This window comes from Microcebus murinus, chromosome 1 (genome assembly GCF_040939455.1).
Source record: "Microcebus murinus isolate Inina chromosome 1, M.murinus_Inina_mat1.0, whole genome shotgun sequence".
In the NCBI taxonomy this organism is placed as follows: domain Eukaryota; kingdom Metazoa; phylum Chordata; class Mammalia; order Primates; family Cheirogaleidae; genus Microcebus; species Microcebus murinus.
In genome coordinates, this window is record NC_134104.1 from 45,990,898 (window position 1) to 46,010,019 (window position 19,122).

The 19,122-nt window shown below is 38.5% G+C and overlaps 1 protein-coding gene and 1 pseudogene across 1 annotated transcript in view; one reads left to right on the plus strand and one right to left on the minus strand.

Annotated features, from left to right (window-relative positions):
- The window catches only part of LOC105859376 (transmembrane protein 45A-like), a 36,796-nt gene extending 23,620 nt beyond the window's left edge, over window positions 1-13,176 (plus strand). Inside the window, exons 4-6 of the mRNA XM_012743129.3 lie at window positions 166-350; window positions 7,588-7,733; window positions 12,669-13,176. Of these exons, the coding sequence (XP_012598583.2) occupies window positions 166-350; window positions 7,588-7,733; window positions 12,669-12,756 (419 nt within the window). The 3' untranslated portion in view covers window positions 12,757-13,176. The remainder of the gene's footprint in view (window positions 1-165; window positions 351-7,587; window positions 7,734-12,668) is intronic.
- Window positions 3,855-5,164, minus strand: LOC105859373 (heterogeneous nuclear ribonucleoprotein A3 pseudogene; annotated as a pseudogene).
- Window positions 13,177-19,122: the final 5,946 nt, after the last annotated feature.

Consider the following 19,122-nt stretch of genomic DNA (forward strand, 5'->3'; position numbering starts at 1 on the left):
AAGAGGCATGATGACTTCAAAAATGCTGCAGAGTTGCGGTTCCCTGGGAATCAGTGACACCTCTGCTTTGTCTGTATACAATTCTGTGGAAAGAGGGGGAGAGAGAAATAGTGATGGCCTTTGTTTCATTGAAAAAGACAAACTGTGTTTTCTACCCTCTATCAGCTTTTATCTTCCACAACCACACTCATGGCCGGGAAATGGTGGAAATCTTTGTGCACCAGCTGCTGGTTTTGGTCATCTTTTTGACAGGCCTGGTCACCTTCATGGAGTTCCTCCTGCAGAACAATGTACTTCTGGAACTTCTGCGTTCAAGCCTCATCCTGCTTCAGGGGAGCTGGTTCTTTCAGGTGAGTTGGGGCCTCCAGTAAATGCACCTGGTGTCTCTGCCTGTAATTGCTCCTTAGACTTCCCTCCAATATGCTGTGTGTCATGACAATGTGGGACTCTGAGGGGTGCTGTTTCTTAGAGTAGCCCGGTGGCCCTGGTGGGAGCATTGTCAGAGCAGCTGGGAAGGAAGTGGAATGTGCACATCTTCATGTCACACCTGAATACCCATTACGTAGGAACTCTGATCTGATGCTTTTAGTTAGAAGCAGTTCCTCTTGCTAAAGCAGCTTACAGCCTAATGGGTAGTAAGTTGGAGAAAAACATGGAAGGTGTGAAAGAGAGCAAATTATTATTTTTTGAGAAACAGCTATATGTCGGCCAGTATACCCAACTTTTACATTCATATGCAAGGGAGATGTAACAGAAGTAGAGGCTGACCTAGGAATTAAGACTAACTCTCTAAAGAATCTAAAATATTATGTTGGTTTATGTGCATCTATTTAGAATAAAGCATTTGAGTACTGCTTTTCATAGTGCTATAAAGTCTCTGGTTGGGAGAAAAGATGATTATAAAGTCTAAGAATAACCTCTTCAAAACTCATAAGGCAGATTACTTGTTTTTTATTTATTTAGTTGTGGTCAGGGAGACTTTCCCAATTTCCCATAGAATGCTCTCTCAATGCTGCTGCAATATCAGGGCATAAAGGGTACAAAGTTCCCCTACACATAAGAACCAGAGTTTCTGATCATAAAAGATGATGCTGGATAATGTCTGAATGAGAACATTTGATGTGGGTGGTTGGATGAAAGATACCAAAATGTTAACTTAGAACTCTTTAATTGTGTGTGTGTTTTAAAAAATATATTCTATATACATAATTGGTTTTCATCTGATTGATCTCTCGCTTTCTAATAAAAGTATTTTAAAGTTTTATATTAGGGATTTATCAACTTTTCTTTCAGGTTTTGCTTTATTGGAAAGCTAAGCTCTCCATCTCTTTTTCTAGTTTTTTGAGTTGGATGCTGATCTCACTTATTTTCAATCTTTCTTGTTTAAAAATAAATACATATTATATGCATATCTCTATACACTGTATTAGCTGCCTCCCATAAGATTTGATATGTAGTAATTTTCACTGTTGGGCAGTTTTGAAAGCACATGCTGCCCTGAAGAGCAGGTTGCTTAACCCTGACGAAGAGGACAAAGAAAGCTTCCAGGAAAAGGTGAAGTCAAGTTGAGATTTGAGAGATGTGTGGGGAGCCTGCAGCCTTTTGACTGAATGCAAATTTTATGGAACAAGTCCTTTTATTAAAAGTGATGCAGCAGAGAAAGATGAAGTTTTCTTGCTTCCTCTGGTGCTTAAAAAGAACAATCTTGAAATCAGAAGGCTGTGGGATGTGCCTAGGCTTGAGGTTTAGGGTGAGTGATATTCTTTTGCGAATTTTGCTCTTGACCATTATATTATTTTCCTGGGCTGCAATAACAAATTTCCATAAGTTGGATGAATTTAACAACATAAATTTATTCTTTTACCCTTCTGAAGGCCAAAAATCCAAAATCAAGGTGATGGCAGGGTTGGCTTCTTCTCAGGGGTACAGAGGGAGAATCTGTCCCACGCCACTCTCCTAGATGGTTGCAGGCAATCCTGGGCATTCCTGCTGCGGCAGCTAAGTCCAGTCTCAGCCTCTGCTGTCACGTGATGTTCTCCCTGTGTGTATTTGTGTTCATTTGTCTTCACATGGCCTTTCTATAAGGACACTACTCTTTGGATTTAAAGCCAGCTCTAATCTAGTCAGACCTCACCTTCACTTGATCACATCTGCAAGGACCCTATTTCCAAAGAAGGTCACATTCAGAGGCACTGAGAATTAGGACTTCAACATGTGGGAGGTCTCAGTTTACCCCTTACAACTGCTAACCCCTACGTCTGGCAGCTGGAGCACATCACTTGCCAAGCAGGTGTGGATAGATAGTGCGGATGGCATTGGAGGAACATGGCAGGACTGATAGATGGGAACGGGGGAGCCGTCCATAATATTTTATACTCACCCCCACCTCGAAGTGCCCTTTCTTTCTTTTTTTTTTTAATCTCCCCCATTCCTTCAACCTTTATTATAAGAATAAAAGAACATGAGACAATTTAGCTTAATTTTAATAAAATGTTTCCCCAAGCATTTTGACCAGGTTCCCAGGTTGAAGTTATGAACATTGACAGTGTCCATTTATATAACCACACTTGAAGTTATTTTAAGTACTTAACCATTTTCTAATATTAGCCTATTTTATACACTGCTTATTCACATATATGCCCATTAACAAATGGAATGTCTGTTACATTTATTGGTTTGTGAGTGTTTCTGGAAAACTGCAGTATGTATGAAGACCAATTTCCATGCTGGCATTGCATGCATCCAAATATTAATAATGCACACAGGCACAGAATTAGAAGCAACAAGAGAGCATATTCAAACACTAGCATGCCCCATTCCCCTTTTTATTGCTTGTTTTGCTTAGTACTTCTTAAAACAAAAGTAAGAAATCTCGAATTCAACGTTCAACTGCCAAAGAAAGAATAACAGCAGGACACATACTTAGGGCTCGAATGAAATTGTAAGCACTAGCTGGCGCAAAACAGTAGACATTAGTTTATATTTATATATATATATATGACTTTATTATCTAAAACTTCTCAACCAGGGCCTTCCAAACAAATTGATAACTCACATCAACATGATTTAGGTTGAAATATACACAAGAAGTAGCAATGTATTCTTTGGGAATTTAGGAACTCCAGATCACCCAAGTTTGAATTCAGGTCTTTATGAAGTAAGAAGCTTGTACTAAGTAACTATGCTACATTTCTGCTGCAGTAAGTTATTTTAAACAATTATACCTAGGACTGTTCTTGGTTTCCTCCAGCAAAATGTATAGGGTACAAACCAGAAAGCATGCCAGCCAGTTAAGGGTTTAAATAATGCATGATTTTTATTCTCTTGCTCTGAAAGTGTGTATAGTGAAAAAAAAATTAAACCAAGGAAAATAAGATATTTATGGGCCTCTTGTGCTTTTAAAAAGGAAAAAAAAAGTACCCACTAATTTCCTCCAATATAGCAGGCTTAGTGGTCCTCTATTTTGAAACATTCTTAAAAACTGTCTTCATAAAGTAGGAGGAAGAGGGAAAACTCCCACTATCCCTTCCCAGAATTTAAATAGTGGGCAGTAGACATTCTTTATACCCAAAAACTATGGCAGCAGTTCAAATGTGACCAAGGTAAATGTAGAATGAAGATGTTCTAAGCACAGCTAGGACTCAGCAAATCTAACACACTAAAATCATATGATTACATTTTGGAAGAAAATGAAAAGAAAAAGAAAAAGAAAAAGCTACAACAGATAAAAGACCTCAGGAATATACATCTAATTGACACTACATTGCATTAATCAATAGCTGCACTTTTTGTAAACTGTGGCTATCACAGTCCTGAACAAGGAGGGTTTCCTGTTTAAGCTGCAGTAACTTTTCTGACTATGGATCATTGTTCCTTCTGTGGCAGATTTTTACAGTTCCTCTAATGCATTTGGGACGACTGTCTCAAAGTAACCTGCAGCTTTCCTGACAACTCCTCACTCTCTCTCCTGCTAAGAACTGTAGCCCTTTTCTGCTGTTTTTAGAACCTTCTGCTACCATATCCACCACTTCCACCACCAGATCCATAACCACCACCATATGGACTGCCCGAGCTTCTTCCACCAAAACTTCCCCCTTTCATGGGTCCATAATTTGATTGCTGTTGTCCACTATAATTTCCAAAATCATTATAGTTCCCACCACCACCATAATTACCTCCAAAATTTCCTCCTTCATCATAACCATCGTATCCTCCTCCACCACTGCCATATCCACCACCTTGGTTTCCATATCCTGGTCCACCACCATAGCCCCTCTACTACTATAACCAGGACCTCCGCCATAGTTGCCACCATCACCTCCAAATCCATTGTATCCACCATCACCTCCTCCATAACTACCTCTGCTTCCACCACCTCCACCACCACAGCCTCTGCTTCCACCACGGCCAAAATTACCTCCACCACCTCCAAAGTTTCCTCCACGACCCATAAAGTTGCCAGATCCACCTCACCAACTTCTTTGCGATTCAGCAGACTGCATCTCTTGTTTAGAAAGGGCCTTTTTCACTTCACAATTATGCCCATTAATAGTGTGGTATTTCTGAACAACAAGTTTATCAACAGTATCATGATCATCGAAAGTTACAAAAGCAAATCCTCTCTTTTTTTCCACTCTGCCTGTCTTCCATAACTTCTATGGTTTCAATCTTGCCATACTTTTCAAAGTAGTCTCTCAAATTATATTCTTCTGTATCTTCTTTAATACCACCAACAAAAATTTTCTTCACTGTTAGATGGGCACCAGGCTTTACAGAATCCTCTCTAGAAACAGCTCTCTTTGGTTCCACAACACACCCATCAACCTTGTGTGGTTGAGCACACATTGCTGCATCCACCTCTTCAACACAAGAGTAAGTCACAAAACCAAAGCCCCTAGAACGTTTTGTTTGGGGGTCTCTCATTACCACACAATCTGTGAGTGTGTCCCATTTCTCAAAATGTTCTCTTAAGCTATCATCTGTAGTTTTAAAGCTCAGACCACCAATAAACAGTTTTCTCAACTGCTCTGGTTCCTTTGGATCATGGCCGTCCCCCCCCCCCCCCACCTCCCGGCGACGGCCAGAGTTGGGCTGGGGGTGACCGGACGGCGGTTTTACCTCCATTTTGAGACCGGACTCGCCTCTTCCAACTCGAGTTCAATATGGGACCGAAGTGCCCTTTCTTGACACAGAAATTCTCTGTCAACTTCCATGAATTAGCCATGAGAGGAGGATGTGAGAAGGACTATCTTGTGTCCTGACGCTGCAGCTGAAACAGCTAAGCCCTTGAAACTGGAGTTGACTATGTGACTTGAATTTCATTCTTGTCATTCCAAAGAGTGAGCACAGAGGACTCAGAAATTTTTACTTCCTTCTGGGGCTTCAGAGACCTGGGCTCTGACCAGCTGGCCTCCACAGTGAGCTTTCCTAGCAGTATACAAAGGCTTATTGCAAGACACTCACATATCCAAAGCATCAGGGAAACCAGCTGGGTGACATTCTCGGCCTGCAGTTTCTGAGCAGACTCTTTAACTTAATGACAGATGTGTCTTCTGCCAGAGGTGTTGACAGGTCATCCCTTTAGAATGTAGCTGTGTTCTAAGACAGAGGCCCCAGCCCTTGGTGGGTGATGCACAGCAGCAGTGATACAGACATCTTTGTAACTGTTTGGGGATGGAGAGGCCAGGGCCATGCATGATTTAATTTTCCTATCTCTAATATATACAACAAATACATTTTGTCTTTTGGGATGTAGAGAAGGGCAGGAAGAATTTGTTATAAAGTACCCCATATTCATTTCAACTAATATGATATTTTAAGAACAATTATGATTTTGACATTGGTTGATGAATAAAATGCACAGGGCCAGCACAAAAGTAGAAAACCTGGTCTACATTGCTCCACTTGTCCTTTGAAGCACCAATGGTTTTAATTTTGGTGAAGTCCCATTTATCTGTTTTTATTTTGGTTGATTGTGCTTTTGGTGTTATAGCTATGAAACCATCACCAAATCCCAGGTCATGAAGCTTTTTCCCTATGTTTTCTTCTAGGAATTATATGATTTTAGCTTTCATATTTAGGTCTATAATCCATTTTGAGTTAATTTCATATAGAACATGAGGTAGGGGTCCAAATTCATTTTTTTCACATGTGAGTATCCAGTTTTCCCAGGACCTTTTGTTTATTTTTTTAAACAATTTTTTGTTTTATTTTTAAATTTTTTTTAACATTTATTTTTTCATTTCTTTTAACATGATGACCAAAGACACAGTCAATACTCAGTAAACACATATCTATGAAACTGTTTGTTGGAGCACTATTTGTTGGAGAGACTACTCTTTCTCCTATTGAATGGCTTTGGCACCCTTGTCAAAAACCAGTTGACCATAGATATATGGGTTTATATTTGAACTCTCAGTGTTATTTCATTGATCTATATGTTTGTCATTATGCCAATATCACACTGATGTGATTACTATAGTTTTGTATTAAGTATTGCAATCAGGAGGTCTGAGTCCTTTAACTTAGTTTTTCTTTTTCAAGTTTATTTTGGTTATGCTGTATCCCTTGCAATTTCATGTGAATTTTATAATCAGCTTTTTCCATTTCTGCAAAAAAGGCCATTGGGATTTTGATAGGGATTGCATTGAATCTCTAGATTCTCTTGAGTGCTATTGCCATCACAACAATATTAAGACTTCCAGCCAATGAAAATGAGATCACTTTCTATTTATTGAGGTTTTCATCAATATCTTTCAACAATGTTGTGCAGATTTTGGTGTAAAAGTCTCCAACCTTCTTGATTAAATTTATTTCTAAATATTTTATTCTTTTTAATGCTATTGTAAGTGGAATTGTTTTCTTAATATTGGGTTTGTGGGGGGGGGCTTGGTTTTTCATTGCTTGAGCAAAGAAATACAACTGATTTTTGATTGTTATTTTTTTATCCTTCAACTTTTCTGAAATCATTTATTACCTACAGGTAATAGTTTTTTGGTGGATTCTTTAGGAATTTCTATATATTAGATCAGGTCATCTGTGAATATAGGTAGTTTTACTTCTTTCTTTTCAATATGGTTGCCTTTTATTTATTTTTTAGCTTAATTGCTATAGCTAAAATTTCCAAGATAATGTTGAATAGATGTGGTGAAAGCAGACAGACATGTCTTGTTCTTTATCTTAGAGGGGAAAGCTTTCAGTCTTTCACTATTGAACATAATGTTAATTGTGGACATTTATTTATTTTAAAACCTTTTTGTCCTCTAAATTTGAAATAACAGAGTGAAACTACACATGTAGACACCTACAACATTCTCTGAAAGTCCATCCAATCTTAGAGATGATCACTGTTTATATTTTGCAAATTTATTGTTACATATCCTTTAAAATTTTTTTCAAAAATATGATGTAGTACATGCTGTCTTTATTAATAAAACAGGTAGCAAAACCGGATGCTTTCTCTGTAACATCTTGGATAATGAGAGTTATCTTAGTTATTATTCATCTTGGGATGAAGCATTTTGAAAGATGCCATTTTTGAGAATGTGATTGGTTATTTTAATATGTGCTTTTTGTTTTAAATTATAGATTGATTCTGTCCTGTATTCGCCCAGTGGGGCTCCTACATGGAATCTGAAGGATCATGAGAACATTATGTTTCTCACCATATGCTTTTGCTGGCATTATGCAGTAAGCTTTGTCATCATTGGAGTGAATTACGCTTTTGTCACCTGGTAAGTTAGTGATTTCTGTTCATGGACATTCTGTTTCTTGGTATATGATCATCAAGACTCAATAACATTGAATTTAAAATTCAAGTGTGGATTTCATTCCTCACCATCCCACAAGACAGGGTAGCATAACAGAAAATTATCTGTAAACACAGAAGTTTACAGTAAAAATATAAATGCATTTATAATGTTAGAATACCTCAACAGTAACTATGCTGTTCTTTTGGCCCATGCATTACTTATCAATGCACTCTTCTATGTCTCTCTCTCTTTGTATATGCTACTTGCTCTTCTGAATGGTCTCCCCATCCACTGCCTACAGTGAGGCCTCCAGTTACCCAGTACACCCTGCAATTATAGCACTTCTTAAACTTGGAGTCATTTTTTGACCAACATGCACATGTCTCACTGAATTTGAGTGCCTGATTAAGTTGGCATTGACTCTAATATGTTTAAAATAACATTCAGTTGAATAATACATTTTTTTACAAGGACCCCAATATAATGTTTCATGAGTGGGTCAGGAGCAGTATAATAGATAGATAAGAACACATATTCCTAGCTCCACTATCTTTCAGCTGAATGACTTTGGATCATTTACTTAACCACATTAAATTTCAGTTTTGTTTTTGACTAATGGAGATAATAAATAGTACGTAAAGAAGATCATGTACTTATACTGCTTAGGATATAATGAGAGCTCAATAAATGGTATTGTCTTCTTATGGTTCTTGTTGCTCTTGTTCTTGTTCTTATTGGCCTACTCATCCTCTTCCTTTTCCTTCCTTTTTGGTATCAAGAAATGAATGAAATATAGACCCTGACCATGAGGATTTTTAATACTATAGTTAGGACTAAATTAGAAAGAGATAATCAAAATATAGTGCAATAACTGGAAATGGTAGGAGAATAAAGGCACTATTGGAGCTCAGGGGAGGTCTCCTCACAACTGAAAATGAAGCTGCAGTTTGAAGAATGAGCAGGAATAGAAAGGGGTGGTCACAGTTCCTCTTTCTAAAGGGGTTACTGCTAAACCATAGTGGGCCTGTCTGATCCAAATTACTAGGCAGAAAGGCTCTAGCGCCTAATCCTTTAGACTTCAGCGCTGATCAGTATGTTCTATGCCTGCATGTACTGTATTGACAGTGTTCAATATGGTAGCCACTAGCTATTGAGCAGTTAAAATGTGGCTAGTGTCACATTCATTTTAATTAATTTAAATATCCATATGTGAATACTGGCTACTATATTGGATACTACCCACCGTTAGGTTCTTTAGATTCCTGAAATGCAGTGGCTGCTTCAAGGCCCAGTGGCGTCTCAGCCTCTGTGGGCGCCAACTTTCCACTCTTCTCTCCAGACATGGGCCCCAGGTCAGCCCTCCGGCCTGTGCTCCTTTGTGCTTACCTGCTAAGGCAGCTCTGGTGCTGAGGCTCTGAGTGAAGAAACTGCTTCCTTGTCTCTTCCTTGTTTGGCTATGGGTCAGCCCACTTTGATTTGTAGTTTTCTTCTAGAGGTCCAAGTGCTTTGGGTGCTAGGAAATTCTTCCTTCTCACTGACTGATTTCTATGAATCCTGTTCCATTCCCTGAAAGCATGTGCATGAGCTCATTTACAAGGTTGGCTCTGCCATTGTGTGAAACTTGGCTTCTTCCCTGTTGTGCTAGGTTAACATCTCAGCGCCATCTACTTAGGGGCTGGGCAGCCTCCAAGAACAGTGCCAGCATTCAAGGAAATGCAATACTTAATGTCAGAAGTAGACGTGAAGTAGCCCCTCCGGGGCCCAAATAAGACTACTGTCCTTTCCTGTTTCAAAAACATTCTGACTACTAATGAACCTCCTATCCACTTATAGTTCTCTAAAGACTGGAAGCTCCGTTTCTTATTTTTCATCCTCCCTACCCCCATGTGTTACACTAATCTTTTGACCACACAGTTCCCTCTACATGACATATCCACACTAAATGCACATTTAAATGAAACCTTACGTGATTCTTGGAGCCCTTGCTCATCTCCCTTCAAGACATTTTATAGCACTTGGTCTCCACCATACATTTTAACAATTGTGATATCTTTCATGATATTTACTATTAGTTCATGTGTCTTAGTTTATCTGCTGGCTAGATTGTGTCTTTTTGAGTATGTCCCACACCTTTGGAACATTGCCAAACATATAGTAGGTTCTCAATAAACCTTTGTTTGCTGTTTTCGTAGTCCCATGTAGCCTACATAAATATAGGCTTCAGTTGTTAGGATATCATGTTTTACATGCTTTTCCATTTTGCTCTCATATTGTTTTTGGAAAGATAAGACCAAGAGTTAAATTTTTTGGACATATTTTAATACAAACTAAGCAAAAGCCCAAAAATATCATGCAGATTCAGCATTTAATTTTGATGAGGTCACATGGCAGACTGATCCAGTCCTGTAATCATAAGGAGACTTGAAAAGTCTGTTGGTCAGGATTTCACTGCAGAGTGGTTTGCAACTTATCCACAAGTGATGTATTGTCAGAACATTGTATCAGAATTTGTTTGACATAGCACAGAGATCACCCTGGAAGCACAACTGGGTTAAGGAACTCTGAAAAATGAAGCTGTACTTCCTAGCCATCCAGAATAATGGTTTAGGATTGCCTCATCCAATTCCAGGCCTGTAGCCTTGATTTTGATAGCTCATAGTTGAGAACTGTTTGCATATTTTACTATATCTCTCATGTAAACCCCATTGTTGCACGTTGCACAGATTTATTTCAGAAACATCTCTCTACAAGTAGGGAAATACTACCCAATTGCAGCTTGGTTTTCCAAGCAGTAATTCATGTGAATAATTTTGAAGAATAAAATAGGGATGTCCAAATTTTAGGCATGTCATGGTTTCGTGGAAGTATACCTATGATCTCACTTATGCACTTTCTCATACTAATTGAGGAGAACATATGAGGTAGTAAAAGCATAGGCATACTCTGACACTAGTTTCCTGGATTTGTCCCACTCCAGTACCTGGTAATTATTTGTACATACTCTTTATTATCCCATTGGTCAATCTGCCCCATGTGGCCATTTCTGCATATAGCTACAGGTGGCGGATAGAGCCTGGGTAAGGTGTCTGAACATATCCCAGGATGGTGGCTTGTAGCAACACCAAAAACAAACCACAGAGGAGAAATGAGGGACAGGAAGAGTCACTAGGGTCTATGTTAACAATTAATTTGTAAATAGCAGCCATATCTTTGTTTTACATAAGAGTCATCAGGAATGAAACTAATAAATCAAATACTTAATCCATTTATTTGAGCATATATTAAAGTTGTACAATGTGGAAATAATGTGTGGTTTATGAAAATGACGCAAACACTGTCCTGCCTTTAACTTGCTTGAGAGTATTAGCCTTTCAGGAGAACAGTAACTGGCAGGGCTGAGGACATTGGGAACCATATTGACCAATAGTCAACTAAAATAATCAAGGTAAATGGTTTCCAGTAGTTTTCCTTGACTCTTGAATCAACAGATGCTACTGATACTGCTCAGTTGTTTTGTTGTTTATTGGAGAATTTAATGCTGAGTTGGAAGTGACTGAACAATTAGCCTCTATGAATAGGTGAGTGATAGGAATTCTTGGCAGATTGCTCCAAAGGTTATTTATTTATCAAATTTGTATTAAGCTACTAATATTTCCAGACATTGTTCCAGACTCTGGTGGGGGTCACGGCAGTAAATAAGATGAAATCCCTTTATAAAGGGATTATAAAGCTTATAAAGCTTATAATCAGGGGTCCTCAAACTGCAGCCCATCGCCAGTTGCTGCCCACTGAGGACATTTATCTGGCCCTCTGGGTGTTTTTGCCACTGCTGCCTGTCCTGCTTAGCAGCTGACTAATCCTGAGCCCACAGTGCGTACTCTCCAACGGTCTGAGGGACAGTGAACTGGCCCCCTGTTTAAAAACTTTGAGGACCCCTGGTATTCTAGCAAGAGCCAGAGCACAAGTAAAGGCATTACATATGATTGTGACAGACTAGCCTTCATCAGAAGAAGGATTTTAGAAAATAAGGTTAAAGATGCAGGTGGATGGTGAAGTTTTCATAAAAGGAGTGTGATATTGGTGATTTGGTTTATCAAGTTTGTTTGAAGATTTCTATGTATTTCTAGAAGTTAACTAAGTTTTCTTGACATGATCACAGTGTAATGTGTTTATAATAATTGTGCATAAGAAAATCTTTGCCTCGATCTTATGAAACACTCTTTTTCTCATATTAGAGAAGCAGAGCACTTGCTGAACTTCTGCTACTAAGAAGCTTCACACCTTCCAATTTAAAAATTATAATTGTTGCTTCCCTCCAACCTACACATTCTTTGAAGCTATGAAAACAGTCACAAGGCTGGCGTTCACCTCTTTCAACTTTTAATTTATCGTAGACACAGCCACTAACATGCAGTGGAACATCCTGTGCTCTGTACAAAAGCACCCACTGAAGAGGCTAGTAGGGGGCTGAAGTTTAGCCCAGACTCGACATGGGGTTTGACTTGGGCTGCCAACTCTAGGGAAGGAGAGGACTTCACACACTTCCTTTACAGGAAAGGGCACCTTTTTGTAATACACAGCCAGGTGTGGCTTTGATGGAGAAGATCAACTGAGCTTGGTTTCCTCTAGAGTTGATTTTGTTTTAGAAATGATTAAAGTTATCTTCTGATGTCTAATTAAACAATTATGCAATGTATGCAAAAACCACCATGTATCTATTTACTGATACCCTGCTTTCATCCAGAAAAATTTCAGTTGGCTCCAAAGCCAAATAAAAGTGATTTTCCTTTTTGAGTTCCTCTCCTCATTTGCTCAAAACATCTGAATAATTAGGAGGTTGTTGTATTACAGATGCATATTGCTCTGAGTTTCTATATTAAACACCAGCTAACTAGAGATGCTTTTCCTTCTCCTCAGGTTGGTTAAGTCTAAACTAAAGAGTTTCTGCCCCTCAGAAGTGGGACTCCTAAAAAGTGTTGAACAAGAATCAGAAGAAGACATGTGATTTGGATGAGCATCCAGTCTTCCTAGATAAACCTTTTCTTTTTTGTACTGTTGTTCATGGTTTTGTTTCTTCATCTTTTGTTTGGAGAACTGGCTAAGGGTAACTCTCAGTGTAGTGTTTGTATTTCCAATTTTATTGAAGTATTTGAATTTAAATGTTTTATTTTTAGCTCTGAAAATACGTTGGGTGATAAGTTCATTTTCCACATCATATATAACATATTATTCAGGGAATAGAGGGATTTTTTCCAGGTCATCTACAGTTTGATGCCCACACTATAAAAAAATATTTGTTTTACTTGCCCTATAGATACCCTCAACGTTCCTGGGCTTGGTGCCATCCGTAACATGTTGAACATGGAGTTACACTTGTTTGTCTTGTTGCTAGAATGAGAAATAAATGAATACATGCTCCTTGGTGCAGATGTCTCAAATCTTTGTTTTTGTTATTTAACTACACTCTACCCTTATCATGCAGAAGAAGCTGGAGGACACAGAAAATCCTTTTTGTCAGAGTGTTCTCTCTGTAGCACCTGAATTCTCCCTGGGAAAAGTAGGCCAGGGGAATCCTCCTAAGGTGTGTGATCTTTCAGAGAAGATAAAAGGATGATCCCCAGGACATGTGGTTGCAAACCCATTTGAGACCTGGAAAGAAGAGTTGTAGTGTTACCTACAAAAGTAAAAAGTCACCACACCATAATATGGCCACCACGCCATTCACTCTGTTACAACAGGCCAAGGCTTAAAATGAGGAAAAACCTTTTATGGAATACCTGGATAAGAAGTCAGGACCCTTACCTAGTCTGTGGGCTAGGCAGCCCCTCATGGAGAGTTAAAAATTCTTCCTTCTAATTCTGGGTCTACCATTAACCAGCCTTAGGTCTACAATAATCACCAGGCCCTTCTCTCTAAAGTAAAGGAATTGAACAGAATGAATCATGGGTCCCTTTTGGCTATCACATTTTATGAATCTAGAAATGGAAGCATGTGGACAGCTAATGTAGTGCAATGCTAGTCAGAAAGGCCAGCCTCTGCTGTGACAGAAAAGGAAGGTGGACTGGAGGGATCCTTGAGGGATGGCCCAGATATGGAGGAAAGGAGACAGCCTCATGGGCAGCTGGCACTGAGACATGGACAACTGAATCCTGGAGGTTCCCTGGCATTCCAGAAGCACTGACCAGTCCAGAAGACTGCCCAGCCTGATGCATGTCACAGTGACACTGAAGAGGCAGGTAAGGGGATTCTTGAGGCTCCAGAACTAGACACACTGATCTTGCTCCATAAATATGAAAAGAGCAGATGGGGGTGCCTAAAGGTTTATGTTGAATGATGCAATTAACTTTAGAACATTTCTAGCATATGAAAATGCCCACATGCCACAGTCCACAGGGCATCATGGCATTCTGCCTCATGTATGTCCTATTTCTCAGGGCTCTTTTGTATAGCTGCAAGATTCTATGACTTTGGCAAGTTTGGTTTTCAAAGGTGTGAGCAGCTGGTCAGCTGTAGTTCCTTGAAACTGGCATTACTGGTATGTAGGCCTGAGCAGGGACTCCTAGCATTAGATAATTAGCATGAACCAGATTAAGTTTGGAATTTTGAAAACTGGTAAGTACAAATATTCTACACTGTTTATGAGAGAGAAGAAGTGTCCACTCTTCTAGTCTCTGCTTATACAAGTGAGATGCAACCTGGTGAGTTCTCAGAGGAGGACCATTTGTTTCAGGTCTAAGTCCACAGTCTGGGGCTAACTGCCTCTAGTTCCTGAAATGAGGAATAAATTTGAACATTGTTATTATAACTTTATAGTTATATTATTGGATTTATGTTTGATGACTATCATTTTTATGGAAGGACATGAAAATCAGCAAATTGTGAGTTTGAGCCAAAATTGGAGAGTCTTGTGTTTTGTCTACATTATGCTTGGAAGTCTTAAAGGCATTAAGTTGAATTTCTAAGTATTTCAGTTTATAAAGAACTATATTTCAGTAAATTTTCTGAAACCATGAAATATATTTTATAAGAAAAATATTAAAAGTTTTCAAGTGTAGAACATGAGATGAGAAAAATCAGTTCCAGGCTATGCTTACCAATCTGGTGAAACCAATGGAATATTTCATTTAATGAATGTTGATTCATAAGTTACCGTGTGCCAAGCAGCGTGCAATAAACTGAGTACACAGTGTTACCCAAGCCAAAGTTTGTCCTAATCAAATTTACATTCCCACAGGACAAACACAGTATCAAGTCCAATAAGTAAGTTCTATAATTTGAGGCAGTAATAGGTGATATGAAGAAAAACAAAGCTGGGAAGGAGAATAAAGAACAGTGGGGTAGGGTAGGGCCACTTTTCCTAAGGTGATTCTTTCCTGGAGGTGCTTCTCTGACCACCTTGGGAAACAGTCCCACTGCCCGTCCCTTTCTCTCAGTATTTGAAATTACAGTGTTTACATGTTTCCACAGCCTTTTTAGCATTGAAGGGGAAATCTTTTTAAAAGAAGGAGTGAGAATGGGAGGTTACTCCCTTACTCCCTTACATATTATATATACAATATTTATATATAATATATATTTATAATACTATATTATACAGTTCAATATATTCAATAAATATATCTATATATCAATATAGAAATAAATGTAGATACAAAAAGATGTATACATAAACTCACAAATGTGTATCTGTGCATGTTTATGATATATATCACACATTTATATATATATATATATATATATATATATATATATATATATATATATTCTCTAACTCTGGCCCATTACCAGGTCTGAATGTAGGGACACCCTGTTAACAATGAGCACACTATACTCTGGTTTCTCCTCAGGCCATATAAATCTTTTGCCTTCACCAAGGAGCACACATAAAGCCTAGATCTTGATTTATAAATACAATTTTCCACTAAAAGGATGCAAATCCTTGGAAAAATGGCTAATTCTAGGACAGCAAGAAAGTCCAGGGTGAGCCAGGAATATCTCGTGCAGAAGGCAAGATATGACAGGTACATATCAAATGGATACAGAATCCAGCTGGAATAGACTCCCTGTTACCAGATGAGGGACAATTTGAGCATCAAAATGATGTTTATAAATAAGCATTATTTTAATAATAATGGTTATAATTCATAACATTAATGTATTGAATAATTTAGTACATAAAATATTATAAATAACAAATAATATGTATAACAGATTACAATCCATTAAATAAAGTAGGAAAGCCACTGAATCTGAAATCCTTGAGGTAGTGCCTAGCAATCTGCATTTTAACAACTCTTCCAGGTGATTTGATGCTCACTGAAGTTTGGTAACCACTATTCTGAGGTAATTCTCCCCCCAAAATCCAGTTTACAGAAAAGTAGCAAATGCAAGAGATTAAGTGGCATTTTGTTTACTAGGACATTCCTTTGTTAATTTATGAGAATTGTCATGGCTTTAAAGATTGCCCGATTATCAGATAAGCCTGCTAAAATTCATCAGGGCCTGTATTTCTGTCATCTGTGAAACCATTCTTCTGTTTCATTTCATTTTGTTTTATTTTGTTTTTGAGGCAGAGTCTCACTCTGTTGCCCGGGCTACAATGCAGGGGTATCATCATAGCTTATAGCAACCTTACATTCTTGGGCTCCAGGAATCTTCCTGCCTCAGCCTCTCAAGCAGTTGGGACTATGGGTGTGTGCCACCAGGCCCAGTATGTTTTGTAGAGATGGGGTCTCACTCTTGCTTAGGCTGGTCTCAAACTTCAAGCTATCCTTCTGCCTTGGCCTCCCAAAGTGCTAGGATTATAGGTGTGAGCCACCACACCCACCTATTCATTATCTTTTGGTAGCTTTTTAATGAGCTTATCTCAGGAAGTGTCAAGAAATTCTGAATGCTCTTTATTTCCTGACCATCTGCATTGTGACCCCAAGAAAGAGTTAACAACATAAAAACCTGCTTGCTGTACATGCCACAGCATTAAAGAAGAAGGGTAGTCGTAACTTACCCACCAATGACACCTGACAGCTGAGCCTCTATGTTTCTCCTTTGGGAGACTGTCAGTGGTATTTGCTGCCCCTTCCCTGATAAAGATGCTAAGCTACTGTTGACAGAAAAATCCTTAAATTCACCTGCTTGTATATCCATACAACCCAGCACATCTGTTTCTACTTGGTAGTTAAAGAAGGGCAGGGAGAAAGGGATCAAAAAGACTTTTTCAGGCTTAAAGGAAATCAGCTTGCTTTGTATCTTCTCACTTTGTTCAGTAGTCCTTGGTTCTGCAGGTGCCTCCTGCTCTCCCAGAGCCAGGTGTTCCAGACAGGATCTCAAGGGCTGAGTGCTTCATGGAAGGAAAACCAGCATCATTTTATGGAAAGTAACTTATTTGCCACTAGGAAAAGGTTGTCTATGAACTGAAATATGTGGCCATGGAAGACACTGGATTCTGATTCATGTAACCCTGAATCAACCTCTCTGTGCTCCAGAAGATGAAGAAAGGAACCCACAAATTGTTTCATTTTAAATTTCCTTCTGCATTTTTCCCAGAGAAACTCTATCCCCTCTCTCTCTTCTGACTTGATTCTTTCATCTTTCTTTCCCCCTGTTTTCTCCTCATTTATTTCTTCTCTTCTGCATACCCAAAGTCTGAGCTGGCTGGCACAGGTGTATAGTCAAGAGTGAAAGAGCAGAGAAACGGTCAGCCATGGTTATGTTGAGGGGCATAGTGTCAAATGGTTTGAGTTCCTTCTTTTCCTTCTAGAGAGCCCAAAACAGGTGAAGGCAAAGCCAAAATTTATAGTAACTAATAAAGAGCATCAGCTGAGAAATACTCCCCTGCAAACACCAATCCTAAGTTTGATCCCAAGCAAGACGAGTCGACATTTTCAATATGCCATGTACTTAGGACTATCATTTCTACTTTGACAAAATAATATTGTAGATTATAAATCTTTACATTCATCACAGCATAATTATTTTAATGAAATCCTTGGTGTGTGTCAGTTATCTATTCCTGCATAACAGATTACCCCAAAACTTAGTGACTTAAAAGACAACCACTGTTAATATGCTCCTAATCATGCACTTCGTACAGAACCTAGCAGAGATGCCTTGCTCCATCTAGGGCTGGAGGATCCCAAATGAACTTTCTCACATGTCTGGGGTCTTACCTAGATGACTGGAAAGGCCACATTGGCTGAACCTTTCTCTACTACATGGTCTTTTCTTTTGCAAGGTCTTTTCCGCCTTGAAGCCTTCCCAAAAGAATGACCTTGCCAGACTCACACAGTGTCTGGATTCCAGGACAACAGCAGTGGAAAACACAACCTCTTAAGATCTAGGACCAGAACTTGTTCAATGTCACTTTTACCACATTATGTGGGGCAAGGAATGTCACCTGTGTTTATTGCAGCACTATTCATAATAGCCAAGATACAGAGTCAACCTAAGTGTCCATCAACGAAGGAATGATTAAGGAAAATGTGGTACATATATACAATGGAATACTATTCAGCCATAAAAAAGAAGAACGTCCTGTCATTTGCAGCACCATGGATGGAATGAGAGGTCATTATGTTAAGTAAAATAAGCTAGACGAGAAAGATAAATTTTGCATGTTCTCATTCATACATGGAAGCAAAAACCCAATCTCATGGAGACAGAGAATAGAATGGTGGTTACCAAAGGCTGGGAAGGGAGGGGAGGATAAAAAGGGGCTGGTTAATGGGTATAAAAATAGTTACAAGGAATAAGATCTAGTGTTTGGTGCAAATAGGATGACTATAGTTAACAGTAATTTATTGTATATTTCAAAATAACTAGAAGAGTTGTTTTAGAATGTTCCCAACACAAAGACATAATGAATACTTTAGGTGATTGGATGTCCCAATTACTCAGATTTGATCATTACACATTGTTTGCCTGTATCAAAATATCACATATACCCCATAAATATGCACAAGTATTATGTATACATAAAATTTAAGTTGAAAGTTGAAAAATTAATGTATTTATAAGTTTAATAAATGAGATTTGTAAGAATAACCTCAGAACCTGGGAAGGTTTAGCAGTTAATTGAATTACTAAAGAAAGATATTAAAAATATTTAATTCATAAGTATAATTTAAAGGGTGTTGGTGATAGAGTGAGCATAGCTGTCTTCCATAAACACAATTTAAAATGTTTGCTTAATCTAATTACTTAAGTTTAATAGTATGCCCAAACATTAAAGACTCCTTAAAATTTTGTGTTCACATGTACTCCGTAATAACTGGGAACTAATCAATGGGCACACATGGGCACAGAGAGATAGGACAGTCAATGGAAATCAAGAAGAGAGGGGCAATGGAGAGAAGGGATAAAAACCTACTTATCA